The sequence below is a fragment of the Melitaea cinxia genome, chromosome 2, assembly GCF_905220565.1.
Source record: "Melitaea cinxia chromosome 2, ilMelCinx1.1, whole genome shotgun sequence".
NCBI classification, from domain to species: domain Eukaryota; kingdom Metazoa; phylum Arthropoda; class Insecta; order Lepidoptera; family Nymphalidae; genus Melitaea; species Melitaea cinxia.
In genome coordinates this window covers 13,433,587-13,453,925 of record NC_059395.1, presented here as the reverse complement: position 1 = coordinate 13,453,925, position 20,339 = coordinate 13,433,587, and the positions used below count along the sequence as shown (strand labels likewise).

Sequence of the window (20,339 nt, the reverse complement as noted above, 5' to 3'; positions counted from 1 at the left end):
AAAACTCATTGTGCCTGTAATACAAGAAATAAAAGACTTATATACGGTAAGTAAAAGGATTCTCATGGGATAAACGAGAAAATGTATCTTTTCATACAACAAAGCTTGTTACAAAATCCGTGTATAAAATTGAAGCCATAAAGAATTAGCGACACAGAATTCTCGTTAGTATTTTTTATTATTTGTATGTAAATCCCGCCGAGCCACTAACTTTACATTTCAAAGGTAATACCGCTCCGTCTTTAACATTGAGCGTTGTTTATTAGCCTCGAGAAGAATAGCCTTTCCGATCCAGTGATTTTAATGAGTGACTAAAGGAACACGGTTCGGATGAGTTAAACGTAATGACTATAAAACTTTATAGTCTGACATTATCTGTTGTTTGTAATGAAAAGTGTGACTTTTCCCATTTCAGTTACTATGCGGTAAATGTATCTATCTGTTAAATTATGTGAAACGGATATTCACTTCTAGATTTATGGGGTTGGTTTGATATGAAAACCGCAGGTTAACCTACGTTGAGTTTATTTCAATGTACCTGAACAATGTTAATTGCTACGAAATTTAATTCACCTTGAGCGAGAATTTCGAAAACTGAATGTCAACTTTTTTGAATAGGCTTTTTAAGACGACGTAGCACGAACACATTATATAAATGTAAGCTTTAAACAATTTGTTCCACTTAAAGCGGCACATATATACATTATGCTGAGTAAATAGATAAGAATTTAACGTGGCTTGAACAAAATAAAACAATGTAACAGGAAACAGGGCCTTGTAAACGTTTCAAGTCCTTCCATTTCATAGATTTAACGGAAAACAAGCGACGATTTGTCTTTCTTTTGCGAGCTGATAAAGGAGTGTATTTTTTCCGGTGAGTTACTTTTGTTTATTTTTTGTCCTTGTGGTGTATTAAAATAAGGTCATTAATCATATGAAAACAATTTGTGATTTGAGATTTGTTTTTTTACTCAATTGTGATGTAATTTATGTGTCTGTTATTTACGTAAAGTTACCGAGGATTAACTAAAGAAATGTGACGAACGTAGGTAACAACAGAAAATTTATGCAACTGATTATAGCTTTCATTGTTTTTTAGAAACTGTATGGTTGATAAAAGCTGTATTTGTCATTTAGAAGGTTTAGAGATTTTTATTAGTCAATTTGCTGTTTAGGGAAAAGACTACATATTTAACATACAAATACTGAGGCACTTGGTGTTTGTCACCACTTATAGGTCAGATTGTAAAAAAAAAATGAAGTCTTCACGTCCTAACATATTTCTTAAGCCTGATATTTACTACGTAATTTGTACTATTTTCGTATGAGAATCTGTTTTATTGACTGTGTTAGTTAATGTCAAATATTTTGCATATATTGCAAAATTTGTTATTAAATTACATGTTAATTAAATGTTATACAGAATTAATTGTAAAATTGGAAATTGATTGAAACAAGTGCCAATAACAGACGATAAGCGTTTAACATTTTCGCTTACTTCATATATTTCATATAAAGGGATGATGCCCTTAATTTAAAATTAATTATCAAATTAATGGTCTACAGAAAAACAACTCGCAGTTTCACTCGGCCTATATTATCGTCAAATATAATAAAAGTATAAATCGTAATATCGTATCGTATAAGTATAAATCGTCTTTCGTTTGCCGCTGTTGTTAAAGACTTCTATAAATTTTATATAAACTCGTTTTTTTAACATAAATCAATAATGAGTTGTTTTTTTTTAGCCAAAAGAACTCCAAATTCTTAAGTCCGAACTATCCTATCCTATTTGGGGTACAAACGAAGACGATATAAAATGAAGAAACAAATTACATGAAGTTTATTTATTATAAGAGTATTGTTACACTTACACATTTTGTCTTTTAATTTAATTCATTCAGGTGATATAACTGTGAAAGCAGTGCAATGCAGTTAAACGCTATAAAAATTTTCTATTGCCTTCACTAGTGACTGGAAAGTCGATTTATTTTTCACCGAGAGTATCGGAATTGCAATTTAACTATGAGATCCTGCTCGCATTTTTTCAAGATGCGGTCATAATTTCCGTGATAACAATTTTTTTATTTAAATTGAAAACTGAGCTCCGAACTGATAATTTTGTTTGTTTTTATTATTATTTTTTTTATAAATAATTTGCCCACTTATTAATATCGATATTTCCATAAAAATTTCCATTTAAATATCTTTATTAGCTAAATATTATTTATTTCTTTTTTATATTTGATGTAATTGATAAGATTGAGGAACAACCCCAAGTTATTGATAAATATTAAATCAATTCACAATATCGAAGTAACACAATATAAATTAAAAAATAAATAAATGAGTTACCTTAGTATCTGGCTTTGGTTTGGTTGTATGTCGATGTACTCGCCATACTTTTGTAAACATTGCCCCATATGCCATGGAGAAGCCGGTCGCCAGAAGCCATGCTCTGGCAGCGCACAGGCCTGGGAAATGTTCAGGCTGAACCCATCGCCCGTCGACTCCGAGAGCTATGGCAGCACCGAAGCAGACACAACAGCCACAGAGCATAACAGTGTTGCACGCCGGATGTGACCATTGGATCACTCTACAATAAAAAGTATTATTTTAACAACTTGTCGGTAAATATATCTTAGTATGGCAGAGATCTAGACAAACTGCAAGCGTTATATTTCATGAGCAGATTTAAATGTATTTATTTATATTGCATGAGTATACGAGTAGATCGACCTGGTCACTATTAACTAAAGGTGGTTACTGTGTTCACGAACACAACGTATCGTCAAGAGACTCTCTTTCAATATAATAAAAAATAAAATCATTTAATACATAATTCCTTTTTTAATATTTCAGCTTTTGGCAGCTCTATAAAACACCTATTTCAACTAGAAACCAAAAAGTCGTTCATAGCTTCACATAGAATCGTTACTTTTTTATAAAATAACGACTTTATTATTTTTTAATCTGTCGGGAAAGTTACTTTTTTAACTCTTAATTTTCTCTGGTGGAAAAATTCGAACAAAAACAATTTTTTTTAAGTTTACGACTTGAGTTAAGACGTGTTTGGAATTCAAAAAAAAAAAAAATTTAAAATTTTGTTGACAATGAAAATATCGATTGATAACTTCACAGATAAAGTTCACAAATACGTTTTTCAGAGATAGCACTTTCTTTATCTTTGTTTTGCAAAGAAACTTAAACGTGGATCATAATTGGATACTTGTGCTCAAACTTTGCTGGTATACCAACAAAGCTGTATAAAATATTTGTTAGAACTTCTGAGATAGTATATTCGATTTTATATTTATTAGTTTTGTTTGTGCTATTGGAATGATTACAAACTTTTAAGTGGTTGAAAAATGTTACATTTGATACAAAAACAATACAAGAAAACGATATTAGTAAAATAGTAATGTCTTTATTACAGCCCGGTAGGATTACTACATTCGCAGATATCAAATGGCTTGTATCAAAATGATTGGCAATAAGTACATAGTAAATATATTGTCTCAGAAGTATTTTACTAATTTCTTTGGCCTGTTTTTGTGCTTATATTGAAATGGAATTATTAAATGTTGATTTTCTTTTCATCAAGATGTATTAAAATGAATCACCGTTCGTTAGTCTCGCGAAAATTCCAAAACAGCTTGATCTATTTGAATATTTATTTTTTCCTTTTGTTCGTTTTAATATAAGTTACTTTAGAAAGAGAAATAAGAGGGAGAAGTTAAAAAAATAAATAACAATTGTAATTTTGTTTCACTTTTTTATATATTTTTAACCATTTTTTAAATGAAACAGGTTTACAAAAATTTGGACTGGTATTTGGTAATCAAAATAATAAAAATAAATTTAAATCGGTAAATTCGATTTGCTGATTTAGTAAAAACAAATGAACAGCGACGCTAAGTGAGATATCAGTTCATCGAATAAGCTAGTTTTCAATAATGAAACTTTATGTTTATTATTTACATAGTACAGTTTAATCTCTATTTATTCAAGTTATTCTGCATTATACCGAACTTTTTACGTTAAATTTAGCACATGTTATTTTTCACTTCACTTATGTAAATATGAAAGCCGTAAAGAGATGCGGTAACTTTGAAACAATGCTGTACAAATAAAAAATAGAAAAATACGCTGGTAATGCTTTTACATTACATTAAAGGCTACTTGACTACTTTTGTTTATTCTAGCTTAAAGAAATAATTCAAATTACATTTAAATTTCATTTGAATTGTGCATTTAAGGAATTAAAAATATATTTTTTGCAAATTGTTCGCCTTTGCAAAGTTATACCGGTTGACCGCGTCCGACTTGACATGTGTCCGGCACACATGCTCATAAGCATGCGATCGCCCGCGTTATTGTAGCTAGTTTCTTTAATTAAGAAGATTTTTTTAGTTCTCTTTTTAGCAATTAGAAAGAATCGACTTACCGTCTATGTCTGTGAAAGATATTGAAGACAATTAACCCGATGGCTGCCAGAATACCAGCGATGCACAGTGCTGTCATGCAGGCGAACAATGACAAGGAGACAGTTCGCAGTTCGTTCACCACCACCGTGCGGTCGGGTGGTACTTTACCACCTAGCAACAGAACATAAGCTTAATACTGGTATGGTTTGTAGTCGAATTATAACTATAAAATTTAAAAGTATATTACGTAAAGATGTACATGAATGTTAACGAATACGTTAAATTTATATCAATAATAGCTGTGCCCGCGGCTTCGCCCGCGTGGAAATCAGTGTGTCACAAAGTTTTCCCGGCAAACTTCCAGTGAAACTCTCATCAAAATCGGCTTAGCCGTTCCGTAAACCTTCCTATTGCCAATGGTGGAGCTCTTTCTCCAATGGTGAAACCGTATGAAAATCCGCTCAGTAGATTTTGAGCGAATCGATCACATACATTTTTGGGGACTTTGTTTTATAATACACCAACTGTTGCCCGCGACTACGTCCGCGTGGTTATGAAGATATGCATTACTATTAAGATGTTTAACGCACATTATTTTTTTATTTCAGTCACTTGAAATGCTTATAAAACTGAGTAACTTTTTGAAAGGCACAATTTAGTATAATTTAATAGCTATTTTTATAAAACCTCTCTATACACCACATTTTTAGTTTTGTTTTCAGGCTGTATATGTTTAATAAAAACTATCAACCCCAATTAAACCCCCTAAGCGGTGGAATATCGTAAAATCCGTTCTTAGCGGACGTCTGCTAACTATAATCTACCTCCCTGCCAAATTTTAGCTTTGTCCAACCTGGATGGATAGACCATCCAGCGGTTTTTGAGTTCTCGTGACGAGTGAGTTAGTGACCTTTCTCTTTTATATACATATATAAATTACGATGCATTATTTGAACACCTCCCCACCATCTATAGAGCATATATTTTAAATTTCAAGTCTCTTACTTCAAAAACATAAGACTTTCATACAAACTTCCGACCCCCGTTTTATTCCCTTAGGGGTTGATTTTCGTAAAACCCGTTCTTAGCAAATGTCTACGTCTTATAAGGAACCTACCTGCTAAATTTCAAGTTTGTAGCTGTTATAGTTCCGGAGATTTCGTGATGAGTGAATCAATCTACCATCCCCCGTTTTGACCCAAAAGGGAGTTGCTTTCTAAAGATACATTATTTGGACACATTCTCACCATCTAAAGAGCGAACATTTTAAATTTCAAGTCTCTTTCTTCAAAAACATAGGACTTTCATACAAACTTTCAACCCCCATTTTACCCCTTTAGGGGTCGAATTTCCTAAAACCCGTTCTTAGCAAATGTCTTCGTCTTATAAGGAACCTACCTGCTAAATTTCAAGTTTGTAGCTGTTATAGTTCCAGAGATTTCGTGATGAGTGAATCAATCTACCATCCCCCGTTTTAGCCCCAAAAGGGAGTTGCTTTCTAAAGATACATTATTTGGACACCTTTTCACCATATAAAGAGCGAACATTTTAAATTTCAAGTCTCTTGCTTGAAAAGCAGAGGACTTTGATACAAACTTCCAAACCCCGTTTTAGCCCCTTAGGAGTAGAATTTCGTTAAATTCATTCTCAGCGGATGTTTACACCCTATAAGGAACCTACGTACAAAATTTCAAGTTTGTAGCTGTTATAGTTTCGGAGATTTCGTGATGAGTGAGTCAACCTACCATACCCCGTTTTAATCACAAAATGGAGTTGATTTCTAAAGATATATTATTTGAACACCTTCTCACTATCTACAGAGCATAAATTTCAAATTTCAAGTCTCTTACTTCAAAAACATAGGACTTTTATACAAACTTCCAACCCCCGTTTTACCCCTTTAGGGGTTGAATTTCGTAAAATCCGTTCTTAGCGGATGCCTACGTCTTATAAGGAGCCTACCTGCCAAATTTCAAGTTTGTAGGTGTTATAGTTTCGGAGATTTCGTGATGAAGTGACCTTTCGCTTTTATATATATTATATATAGATAAAATATTTAAGATAATCATTTAGTTTGTATCGAAAAGAATTGAATAAATGAATTATAATTGTGGTCATTTTTAGTTTTACTGTAAAATGTTTATTATCTATATATTAATACGTAAAGCAAAAAGTTTGTACCCCTTTTTACCTTGCCTTTATATGTCGAACGTCAACGCAACCTATCAAATTAGTACAAAAATAAATAGTTAGAAAAACTCGAGCGCGTCAGATTATTATACTACGAGTATACAAACGCTTCATCTGTATGTGGCGCTGTTGTCTGACGATGTTGTCGTCGTACTGACTCAAAATCTGACAACAATATGTAAGAAATTCCTTAATCTGACGTTTTGAAAAAAAATATCTTTCGTTTTGTACGGTCACACCCACTACCCCCAAGGCAGATTAATATTTCGTATGTATCAGAAACACGTAAAGCGCATTTACTATTAATATCTGACGCGCTCGAGTATATATTTCTTTGTGACTGACTAAAAGCTCATCATTATCATCATTACAGTCCATACAGTCCACTGCTGGACATAGGCCTCCACAAGTTTACGCCAAAAATAGCGTGAACTCATGTGTGTTGCCCATAGTCACCACGCTGGGCAGGTGGGTTGGTGACCGCAGGGCTGGCTTTGTCACACCGAAGACGCTGCTGCCCGTCTTCGGCCTGTGTATTTCAAAGCCAGCATTTTGATGGTTATCCCACCACCGGTCGGCTTTTTAAGTTCCAAGGTGGTAGTGGAACTGTGTTATCCCTTAGTCGCCTCTTACGATACCCACGGGAAGAGAGGGGGTGGCTATATTCTTTAGTACCGTAGCCACACAGTACTAAGACTAAAAGCTCACCCCACCACTATACCATCCTCATACATCATATAAACTTTTTTCTATTTAGTATCTAATCTTCACAATCCAATAGGTTGCCGACGCACAAGTAAATTTTCATTTAGCATTCTGACCTCCACTACCATTAGAAGCAACATGAGTATATCTAGTTAAGATTAAATTTCTAGTCCATATATTGCCGATAAAATAGTTTGAGATTAAATATAGAATATAATACAAAATTGGATCTATAAATATTGAATTTTAATTGGAAATAAGTATTACACAAATAACGAGACAGATAACAGACTTTAACCTTTACGGGCTAGTTACAGAAAAATAAGTAGATTACATCATTTGATAAGATAATCAGATAAGTAGATAGATAATCTCAATTTAGGTTTTTTTGTAGTTTACTTCTTAAGAATTGATTTTCATTTAAGACCCCCGGTATAAACAAATTTGAGGAGTAAAATCTACTGAACGAATGACCTCGTTACGTATCTCTAAAGACGTTTTCTAATAACGCCATTTACCCTAGTGGGTTCCGATAGATGGCGTTATTTGATTCGTTTATTTACTAGCTTATAGACATCTGCAACGTCAGTGGCATCGCAAGTGCTTTGCCGACCCTATCCCCAACTCTTCCGAGGAACTCTGGTCACATTACTTAATAACAGGAACACAACACTGCTTGAAAGCAGTATTATTTATCTGTTATCTTTTAAGTTCGAGGTACTACCCCAGTGTTACCAGACCCCCGACACAGAAGAAAATCCTAGTGGGGGCCGTTGAGTGTGAGGCGTTCATTTTTTAATATGTATCTACATTATTTAGAAAGGACTGAACACCGCAGAAATCACACGATAAATTTCACCTACAACACAAACATCTAGTTTAATATAAAACCAATCCTTCCTTTACAAACATTTTTATTTGTGTTTCATAATTGTGTTTGCTCGCAAACACAAAAAAAAACGTAGTTAACGTATTACTTGTCGATGTAAATTTCAATTACATCGACAAGTAATAAAACTTATGTAGACGTTAAATAGTCAAGTAAATCCGCGTTATCAAAGATTACTCAAAAAGTAATAATCAGATCCCGATCATATTTAAATGGAACCACAAAACAAGCAGCAGCTTTCGATTAAAACAAGGATCATCAAAATTATTTATAAAGAACAAACTGCTACTACCTTCTAGTGGATAATATAGCTGACTACGTTATAGTAGATCTTCGCCATGTAAAATTATTTGATCAATAGTCCAAACCGAAGTAGTTTTATTGGATTCCGATAGACGGCGTCGCGACATGCGTCATCAAAGATTACTCAAAAAGTACTCATTATATCTTTATAAAATTTGAATGGAATAAAAAGGAAAGCGTAAAATTTCGATTTAAACAAGAATTATCAAAATCGGCATACCCAGTGAAAAGTTATGCGGTATAATACAACGTAGGTAGATGAAAAAATAGTCAAGCAAATACAATATCACATATAACTCGAAAAGTTCTTGTTAGATCCTTATTACATTTAAATGGAACTCTATAACACGTACAGATTAAAATAAAATAATCATTGAACGCGGTCCACCCAGTAAAAAGTTCAGAGGTAACATACATAAAAAAATTACAATCGAATTGAGAACCTCCTCCTTTTTTGGATGTTGGTTGAAAAGTAGGTTCCAAACGTCGCTTTGAATTTAATTTGCTACATAATCCATTCTGAATTCGTTTTCATTGGTTCTTTTACTTAAAAACAGATGTCGTTACGCTGCAACTTTCGAAGTGACACTATCCATAAAAAAAACGTCTCCATGTCCGTTGATCGTAAAAGTTCAGCCGTAAAACTATTGTACCAGCAAAGAAAATAGGGGTTTTTTTGTTTTTTATTAGATTTTCTTTCTTTCTAGTCTATTTTGCCTTCGAGATTATTAATGAAATATTTTCTTGTTTTAATCACAAAATCAAGTCATATTATTCGAAATTATGCGAAAAACGCTGCAACTAAAGCAAAATAAGTTGGATGAAACATCGTACCCGTTTGTTTTCGAAATTTTAACATTTCGTTCTTTGTTTTATATAAATTACACGTTTTTATATACAAGTAAAATTCTACTCGTTTAACATTGCCAAAGCCTGCTGTTATTATGTATTCACCTTTTATTTACACAGATCTTTTTATTCAACACTGTTACCATAATTGCATTTTGTGAAAACATTTGTGGGTCGCGTAATATATATCGTCATAAAAGAAGTTTAATTATTATCTCACAATATGTACACGGAAAATATTCTTTAATAAGTATAAATTTTACTGATTGTATATTCCTTACTATATGTATATATTAAGGTAGTAAAGATATAATTATGTTTAGGATAAATTTGAAAATAACAAGTAGGTATTAATCAATAAAAATTGCGCGCTACAAAGTACACATGTCATAAGTGGAACTTCTTTGGCAAACTAATAAAAAAAAACTAATTAAAAAAACAAATTGAAAAAAAGCCAACGTCACGCAGTGTTCCCAAGCGGTCACCGATCTAAGTACTGACCGCGCCCGACGTTGCCTAACTTCGGTGATCGGACGAGAACCGGTGTATTCAACGTGGTGGACGTTTAAAAATCGTGACGTCGTGACACGTGTGATCCGTAAAAAATTTACACCTCATGCGCCTAAAGAAATTTAACTTCAAAAATATTAAAGAGTTAAAAGTATTTTGTCAAAAGAATATATAATTACAAATTATCGTCACAGAATTTTAGTTAATGCTTATTAACTACACTTACAAAAATAGCACAATGTGCTTGTCATGTTAATATTAGTTGCAATATAAATTGAACGAAGCTAGAAAATAAAATGTTCTGTGAGCCATTTGGCTAATATCCACCAAAATTTCACAGAGAAGTTTGGAGGGGGAAGGGATGTAATTACTCTTCCGAGTGTCTCGGCAAAGTCGTACAGTTTTAACTAAAGATAAAATCTTGAGATGCCAGCACGTAAGTGAATTAAAAAGCCGTCGTTGACTGGTCTTTCTCACTTTAATTTATTTAAGCTTTGTTTACAATTTGTTTCAGTAAAACTTAATGCGAAACCTCGGTTATTAGTGTTAAACGTTGCTTTGTGGACTTCGTGGTTTCGTAAACAAATTAATGACGTGGCTCGTTTGTTTAGTTCTATGACTGTTATACGGAACATTTCATTTCGTAAATATCCTTTTTAATTTGTTTTTTTTTATTATATTACATAATTTTTTTTTTTACGCAATTTATTAGTTGTTATTATATATAATACATTGTATAGTAAAATTTTCCAAACTACATACAAAAATGTATCGTTATATTTGAACATCTTATCGACGTCAGAAAAAGTAGTAGGTAAGTTATAATGGATCGATTATAGCCGAGTTAACAACTACATATTACACTAAGTGTTTCATCGAGATAGTTTTTATTATGCTTACATGTATCTGAATAATACATACATATTTAAAAAATAGACACTGACACGAAGAGTTTTGAATTATTTAAAATAGTTCAAACTTATATAAAACCTGTCATATTCTGTAAGAATAGGTATATTCCATACTTTGCCATCGTTATAACTTAACGTAATATAAGCCCATTTTCACTTATAACTTTCGACCTACAAGGACCTCAATAGAAATAAAAGATGCGACCTGTTATGAATATCAATTGTACAATGTACTTACCAACCCATCGTTCCCGGTCAAGCCATGTGAGATTGTCTGCTTGAGTGTCATAGTACCCAAGCTTCACGTAATGGTTGTCCGTTAACTGCTCTATCTGAGTCAGCGCTATACGATCGCCTTGAGATGAAAACGCCACTAAACCCTGTAATATTTTACAGTAACAGCGAGCGAACGTTGAAGATTTACACCCATTACTTTCTATGTTACCGATTTTATTGCAGCCAATTAAGGCTTATTAGACTAGTTAAACCACTCATTTTTAATTTAAAGAATAAATAAAAATAAGGAGCTCTGCTCACTTATGAGATATATTTTTATGAATGTACTGTCTATACATTTCTACGTCATATAATTGTATGTAAGATTAAATATAATATGAAATATATAGAAGATATTTTTATTTGCTGGCCTTAATCTATTTGTAAAAGCGAAATCAAGGACATATATGTATAGATGTATTGTGATATTTCAACCGATTTTGTAGGATAATACTTTATTTTTTACTTTGTTCGAGTGAATGGTTTTGAAAAATTGTAACAGTTTACTAGCAATAAAAATGGAAACAGCACAGAAACTTGTTTTCGCAGTTAATTTCGAAAGACGTCACAATACGAAAGTTTGATAGGATGCTGAAAATAGAGTCACAAATGGCATAGCTAAGATATTTGTACAAAAACTGTTTTTGGATTGCATTAAAGCTCTGTTTTCGTCGTGGATAAACATTTAAAATATGGGTATTTTGTTAAAGGTCATTATTATACAGTTACTTATACACACTAGACTGCTAATACTATTGAAGAAATCTCTAACTTATGCTCATAAAATTTTATTCAATACGATATGCAAAATCATAAAGGTGATGAGGGAAATATAAATCTCTTTTAATCAATACAAAATATACATAGCACGCTGTCAGACATAAACTTACCGACACGCCTAGGAAGGACGTTGAGTTTATAGCCTCGTAAATGTCGTCCGCAATTTTCTTGTTAGTGTAAGTAAAATTCTTCAAACTCAAGCCGTTCTTTTCGAGTTTTTCCATTGTTTTGTTGAAAGCTGAAAAAGATTTTTCGTTATATGCTACGTTTTCTCTTGTAAGCTAAAGAGATTTCTTATTCATGAACTTTACCCAATGCCACGGCCCAAACAGCGTCGTAAGCTAATGGCGCTTCCTGATATCCCTCTGGAAATCTTTCCCCATCGATGTTGTAGCCGGCTTCGCGTAGTGCTTCGTTTAAACGTGATCTGTATATTATATAACCACTTGATTTTTATTCCATTTTAGTAAAACATATTAAAGAAAATTTGAGGTTTTTTTAAGAATACGGGATTTTCATGAATTAAAGTAATTATGGTAATTACTGTCATTATGAGTATTATAGCATTTACTATATTTCAGTAGAAAAATATTTTCCTATTTGACCATTATAACATCCATGTATTATTAAAACAAAGGAAAGCGAAACAATTTACTATTTCATTTTGTAATGAATGTGTACGGTATCATATATAAAGGCTTTGTAAACTTTCCCGGTATTTGGGACGGTTGAAAAACGTGCGCAAAAGGAATTTTCTACATTTTGATGTTAGGTGAAACATTATGTATACAAAGGGACACTTCAGGAGAATTCTTATTTGATAAAGTAACATAGCAATGAAGACACGTTACGAATTGAGGTATCGTCTACCAAGGCATTTTCTATTGAATGTCGTTGTCGAAAGAATAGAATATTATCTCTCAACGCGTAAAAATTGTGACAAGCGGTTTTATTCTGGATTTCATCGCACGAATGTCTTTCGCCTCCATTTCTGAATGTATACAAAAGAAATTGTTATCATAACACAAAATAGGGTTTCGGCGACATTTTTCGGATAAACGAAAACGCTTATAATAAAAATCATTACAATAGAAATCTAACATACGGGATAACATAAGGGGTTATTGAAATTAAAAAAAAACTGACTACGTTGGAATCGTAATCACAATTGATTCTTTACTCGGTAATAATTACAACAATTACTATGACAATATTAATTAAATACTGCGTATTTTTAAAATGCAACTTAATACTAACTTAATATCCATATTTCTAACAATACTAACAATTCAGATATGGTTTTCAATATAACTAAATAGTCTAATTTTTTATTATTTTGCGTTAGTAGACAAGATAAAATATATTTTTAATACTAATTAGTAAGTAGCATAAAAAAGGGCAGACATACCAATTTTTGTTTTTGACAAATTTGTTTAATATTTAATTAATAAATAAATAAAATTAATTACTTAAACATAGACAAATGTCATAACGAAATTATATAAGAATAATAATCATAGACGTTTACAAAAAGAAAGCGAAGTTTTTTTCAGTAACTAAATAGTCATACCTAAAGTCTTCCGACGTCATGCCAGAGATAGTAGTTTGATTGGCATTTTGATTCCACATAAGCGCTTCTGTAGTCAGGTGGCCCTCAGCTGCCTCTCGCATTTGTTCCGCTGTGCATTCTAAGCCTTCTCGTTCCAAATTCGTCTCAAACCAGTTGTCCTCATACCAACCTGTAATAAATATACACTTTAATACTCAAATAGGTTCTTATTTTAGACGAAATGAGTATTTTTAAGTGCATTTCGATCTTGTGAAACTTATCATTTGTAATGCATGCTCAGCTTTTTTAATTACTAGCTGCAGCCCGCGATTTCGTCCGAATGGAACTATTACTTTTAAAGGGGAACAATTCTGTCGTATATGATATTTGCGAAACATTAACAGTTTACGCAGCGCACGCAGCGGAAGCTCTCAAAAGGAAAAAAACGCCGATTTTGAAATATTCTTCATTGGTACTCCGCTACTAATTGTCTTAGCGCAATGATATACAGCCTAGCCTTCCTTGATAAATGGACTATGTAACAAGGAAATAATTTTTAAAATCGAACCGGTAGTTCCTGAGATTAGCGCGTTCAAACAAATATATGCCAAACTATTAATAGACAATAAATTATGAGAATCTGTTTGACGTTTTCTCTATAAAATTATCATAACACTGATAAAAGATGACAGATGTTTCCAAATTTTTCTAAATCACCACCAATAAAAACGCTAAGATTATGTCACCCTCCATAAGAATACTAACAAGTTTCTTTTATAAAAAATATTTCTTTTGGTAGCGTTTTCTTCCCCACTAGTGTTGGAATACGTAATTCGATAAATGAATAAGAAATAAAAAAGGCTAAGTCATTCCGATTTTTGTTTCACTCTTTACAAATGAAAAAAATTATAATTCAAAATATTAGGCAAACAAATTTAACAATATGGCTAGAATAAACAATATAGACGAAGTCGTCGAATAGTGTCAAACACGTACTCGAATTTAATTTCTAAACGTGACAAACAGGTACGTTTTATTTCAGAATAAAGTTTATTTTGTTGCATTAAAAATTCTATTTGACTTATTAAACGTTGACGAAATGATACATTTTTAAGCGAATCATTTCTGATGACGAGAGGTTGATTATTTACAAAAGTATTTGATACATGAGATCATGGGAAAACCGCTCTGGTGTTTTCATGCCTGGTGCCTACACCGGTGGTCACGGGCTCAATTCCGCTCGGCTGAATTCCCGCTCGAGGGGCATATTTGTGTTTGTACTAGTATTTGTTTTTGGTTTGGGTTTGTCCTTGTGGATCTCCTGAGCACGTAAAACTCGTCGTCGATCCCGGTTGTTATCAAATTTTATATATACCTGACAGCGATTGATAGGTACTCATAATAGGGAATTTATCCAGCATCTCGCAGTGGAGCAGCATGGTGGATTAAGCTCCGACACATCTATATGAAGAAAGACGTCTGTGCCCAGTAGTGAGATATTGCATGCTGAATCAATCAATCTAGAGAAAATTATTTGTTTTGTAGGATTTGCAAGGGGTCGTTTTTTGAGTCTTTTATCGAACAATATCATAGTTAATTTTAAGTGTTTGTGATAAAGCGAACAAACTGAGCTATTCACCAAACGATAAAGGCTACAGTTGATAAATGAACAAGGTAGAGCGTTCCTCCACGACAATGCGTGTCCTTATATAAGTTTGGTAATTCGCCAAAAGCTTTACAGCATGAAAGGGAGTTACTACCACACCCACCATATTCATCACATTTTGACTCCGACCATTGCAAAACTTTTTGGATGGAAATACCTTGTTTTCAAATCGAAACGCTAAATATACTTGTACTTTTTGTCAAAAAAGATCGCAAATTGAATAAATGTAGAATCAATTTCCTGATAAGAATGTTCAAAAAAAGAAAAAAGAAAAAAAAATAGCTTTTCGAATAATATTAAAGAAGTATTCATTCAAATTCACTTGCTCAACTTATTAACGTAATAAAAGTTCGAAAAGACATAATTTAATTTAGTCGACAGATTATTCATGAAATACAATAAATGTATACTTAGGGAGGGAAACATTCCACTTAACTTGAAAATTTACTTAATGGAAGGAAAATATTTTAAAATTTATAAAAGCGTTCGAATAAGTGTTCGTGGTACTTTATTTGTACTTGACTTGTCGGTAATTTCGGTTGAGTTGGCAACCGAAACGCGGCGGTTCACGAGTTGTAACAAGTTGTCATAAACAGATACGTGGCTTGTAATTGTGGTGAATGGATTAAATGTAATTTTTAAGCAGATATTTTGCTCTTTAAGAAATTTCCCTTAAGATAACCCTTTAATTTTAGTGTTTCTCGGGGCAAGTTTATGTTTTTAGACGATCCTGAGATTCTTTTATAAGAATTATTTTTTATGCATTTTTAAAGGTCGTATGTAGTTCTATACGAATCTAAATTAAAAGTGCATTAAATAAGAATATATCGCTTATAAAGCAAAGTATATGAATAAAGGTTTTTATGATAAAATTTAAAATGCACGTAAAAACATACTTTCATGTTAGTGCTTCTAAATTGGATACGAAACTTTATCTTGAAGTGTAGACATACGTAATAATATCAGACATTTTGCAAACATGGTATTGAACTTAGGAAATGTCGATTATATTTATAAAGAGTGATCTTTTAGTGGAAAATTTTATAGGCGTAATAAAGTTTTACGACGGAGGAGCAAGGATTTTCGAAGGTCTATATTCGGGTCAATCGGACACTTATTTGTTGTTATATACTAACAATTGAATGTGCTGTTGCTTTGTATTTTACTAATCGACTGATAATTGAGATAAGGTGACGGAAACAGGCTTTTGTTACAGCTATGACAATTATATATAGGTGTAGTAATGATTCCAAACAAAACAAATTTAGTGTAAATTCTAAGAAAGTATAATTTGAAGGAAATATAATTTTAAAATATTATATTTGTATTAGAAAAAAAAATTATCAGATATGTTGCGTATCCATTAATCCGTAAATCTGTGTATTCGTGAATAGTGTTCTTTTGTGACCTCATAGCTCACCAACACGTATTTTGATTTTTTTTCATTTCATTGAGGAATAAAAATCTCTTTCGCTGTTTGAATTCTATTAACTCTCTTATTTGGACAACTTCCACAGGTTTGATCAAATCGAAATTTAATATTCTATTGAAAATAATAAGGGAGCAGGAAAGATAAATGAGAATAGTTTGATGAAGGATTTTAAGTTATTTTCAGCGAATCGACATATAATTACGAAGTAAGAATGTAGCGTTTCTATAAAATTTGTTCATGAATGTGCAAAATGAACTAAAATACAATTGATCAGTCTAATAATGATGATCTACCACTTCAGACAAAGGCCTGCCACATACCTTCTTCTCTTTCATCGTCTCAAGGAAGTTTTTGTTTCACGTTGCCTTAAATAAGTAAATATACGTCAGTAGTAGTCAATTACGTGTTATTATCTATATAATAAATAAAATTGCAGTGTCTGTTTGTAATATTAAAATAACTGCTTTTTACTAAATTCATATGTATGTTCATATATATTTTTGTCTGTCTGTCTGTCTATTAGTTCTGGCTAATCTCTGAAACGGCTTGACTGATTTTGACGGGACTTTCACTGGTGATGACAGACAGCTGATGTAATAATGAGTAACTTTTATCTTATTTTTTTTTAATTTTATAACTGCGAACTGTACAATAACCATTTTGTTAAATTCCACGCGGACGAAGTCGCGTGCACAGCTAGTTATTAAATTTTTCTTTTTAATATACAATAAAAATAAAAATATAGTAGTAAAAAAAAGTAGTACAAATAATGGTAACATATATAAAAAGTATTATTAGAGTTCGACGTTTGTGGTTTAAGGGTAGAACGAAAACATTTTAAGATAACACAAAACTAAATATCCACGAAGTTGAATTTTGGTTACATTATGTGTTTGTTCTGTTTCCAAGTATTTTATGTGGTAATTTCATTATTATTCTACATGTGGTGTACTTGAATTATGATTAATCGTAAAATAATTAAGTGTAAGATTTATATGTTCAGTTTGTGGATACAGTTCGTAAATTAATATTTCGTTGCTCAATGTCTTTGTATTCTTTAAGAGTAGATAAGTTTCAAATACCTCAAATAAGTAAATAGCTTTCACGGTTTTATTTGCTCATGTTTACTAGTCAGTTCTAACGAATTATAGAATATTGTTTTACTATCTTCAATAGTTAGTTTAACACAAAAACAATAATATATATTTTTTATTTCAAAATTATTTCGTGTATCGAACGCACTAAAACAGTTTCAGCTATATAACATACGTGTTCATACTACACTTAAGTAAAGAGTTGTTAATGTTAAATTATATTATTTACTGTTCATGGAAAACTGTCAAGATAGTTTCGTGTTAATCGTAATATTATAAAGTAAAGAATATGGGTTTTTCCGCTAAAGGGCGGAAAATTTATACATTAAATGTATTACGATATTTACTTATATTAACATTGCACTGATTTAAAATGTAAATTTAAAATTTTAATATAGGTTAATTTTATTCTAAGTTATATAGGAAACCAAAATTAGATGTTACAAAAGTAATATAGAAATAAAAAGGCACATAAATTGTAACGAGAGCATAGACAAATCATATCATATGTTCCCTGTGTGTTATGGTATTAATACAGTTTGATAAAGTTGACATATTTCGTACACAACAGGGATCTATGGGGCTTGAGCGTGACCAGAATATGTAATGTATAAATGCGGAAATAAATTTAATTACTATCTACTCATGAATAATCAATATGTTTTTGTGACGACCACCAAATTGTTATTCATTAAATGTTTGTAGTAGGCAAAGGAAAGGTAAAACAATAAACTGTCTCATAATTGGAATAAATATGCTTATTTTGAATATTTTACGGTTTCTTTTAATTATATACAGTAAAAATCATCAAATATATATATAGTCATTTAAAAACCCTCATTCATTAAAAAGCCTTTAAGTTCTGTAAATCTTAAAACAGTTGTGGATAAAGAATTCAATAAATTTCTGAAACAATTAAAATTTTCTTCAGTCTTTTGACTATTGAGATTGGCGATACTTATAATGCAATTTCTATGATAATAAGTGGAAAATTACTTGAACATCGAGGCAAAGATATCGTTTATCGTGATTGGCAATATTTCCTCAGTAATCCCAACAAGTAGAGGTAACTTATTTTTTTATTATGTATTATTTGAGTGTTCTATACAATTAAAAATACAATTATAACAAAAAAAGACGATGAAAGGACCCTTGAATATCTCGAATGCGTCTTAATTAATTAAAAATAATACAGCGTCGCAATTTTCATTTTCTATTTTACCTCTATTCGATTCTGAACTTTTGCCCCATTTATGTCACACATGTCCAAAGAATACTTTACTTTTCTTGATTGTAATTCCCTAACTCTATTAAAACTTATTCCCCAAACTGATAATTAGCTGTAATTTGTCGTCGTAGCCCTAAAAAGTGCTTTATTTTGCTTAGGTTCTTTACACCATGTATAAGCTAAATATATAAAAATATAAGATGTATATGAATCTTATAATGTACCATTTCATATTTTTTTATACATTGTGCGGTGAGGTATACGACTATATACGAGATATTCAAGCAAGACATGACTGATTGACAGATTTTTAACAAAGTAACAAAGGCGTTTCTTCTCAATTTCGCTCTGCAGAATTTATAATCCGATTTCTAATAGCATCACATTAACGATAATTAATTTATTAAGAAGTAATACAAATTTAATTTTAAAGAGACGATATAAGAGTGCTTTGAAGCATACTTGGATAAAGTAATTTTTGATTTTGATTTTCATCGTTAGAAACTCAGGTTAGAAAGAAATGATTAATTTCAAAATTATTATATTTGCGAGGACACATGAATGACAGTGGTTTAACATTTACTTCTTTTATAAATATACGATCGATAAGTGTGTCATTAGTGAGGCGATTTGACGAATTCGATATGTATTTTTGATGTCAGTATCTTTTTTATTTGATACTAGCTGTGCCTGCAACTTCGTCCGCGTGAACTTAATAAAAAAGTTATTGTTCAGTTCGCAGAGTTATAAAATTAATAAATTTCTAGAATAAAAGTAGCCTAAGTTATTACATCAGTTATCTGCCAATGAAAGTCCCGTCAAAATCGGTCCAGCCGGTTCAGAGATTATCCGGAACAAACAGACATACAGACAAAAATTGTGAAAAATGTTATTTTGTTATTTGTACCATGTATACATCCACACGCATTTAGTAAAAAGCGATTACTTTAACATTACAAACAGACACTCTAATTTTATTTATTTGTATAGATGTATAGATAATTGTAGTGAGTTTTGTTATTTTACTATTGAATAACGCGTCGTAGTAAAAACAATTAAATTAAACTTTATTTCTGTCTATATATATTATGACATACATAATTCTAATATATAAAATTCTCGTGTCGCGGTGTTTGTGGTTAAACTCCTCCGAAACGGCTTGACCGATTCTCATGAAATTTTGTGTGCCTATTGGGTGGGTCTGAGAATCGAACATCTATTTTTCATCCCCCTAAATGTTAAGGGTAGTCCACTCCTAATTTTTTTAATTCTTAGATAAATTTTTTTTTATTTCTTTTACATTAAAGTTACATACAACCCAAAATTTTCAACCCTCTATGATCAACTCCTATTTTATATAGCGTTTAGCGGCAAGACAACGTTTGCCGAGTCAGAGACTTATAAAATAATGAATATATATTAAAAAATGAATATATACACAACACACATAAGTTCACGCAATGTTTTGGCGCGAACTTGTGGAGTCCTATGTCCAGCAGTGGACTGCGACTGCGAATAGCCTCAGTTCTG

General features: G+C 31.7%; 1 protein-coding gene and 1 pseudogene across 1 annotated transcript in view; both read right to left on the bottom strand.

Annotated features, from left to right (window-relative positions):
- Positions 1-20,339, bottom strand: part of LOC123660691 (gamma-aminobutyric acid type B receptor subunit 1) — an 80,145-nt gene that overhangs the window by 19,466 nt on the left and 40,340 nt on the right. The window contains exons 5-10 of the mRNA XM_045595744.1: positions 13,411-13,579; positions 12,152-12,267; positions 11,951-12,078; positions 11,023-11,164; positions 4,448-4,598; positions 2,356-2,596 (exon numbers count right to left, since the gene is read on the bottom strand). Of these exons, the coding sequence (XP_045451700.1) occupies positions 2,356-2,596; positions 4,448-4,598; positions 11,023-11,164; positions 11,951-12,078; positions 12,152-12,267; positions 13,411-13,579 (947 nt within the window). The remainder of the gene's footprint in view (positions 1-2,355; positions 2,597-4,447; positions 4,599-11,022; positions 11,165-11,950; positions 12,079-12,151; positions 12,268-13,410; positions 13,580-20,339) is intronic.
- On the bottom strand, positions 9,816-9,932 carry LOC123667388 (annotated as a pseudogene).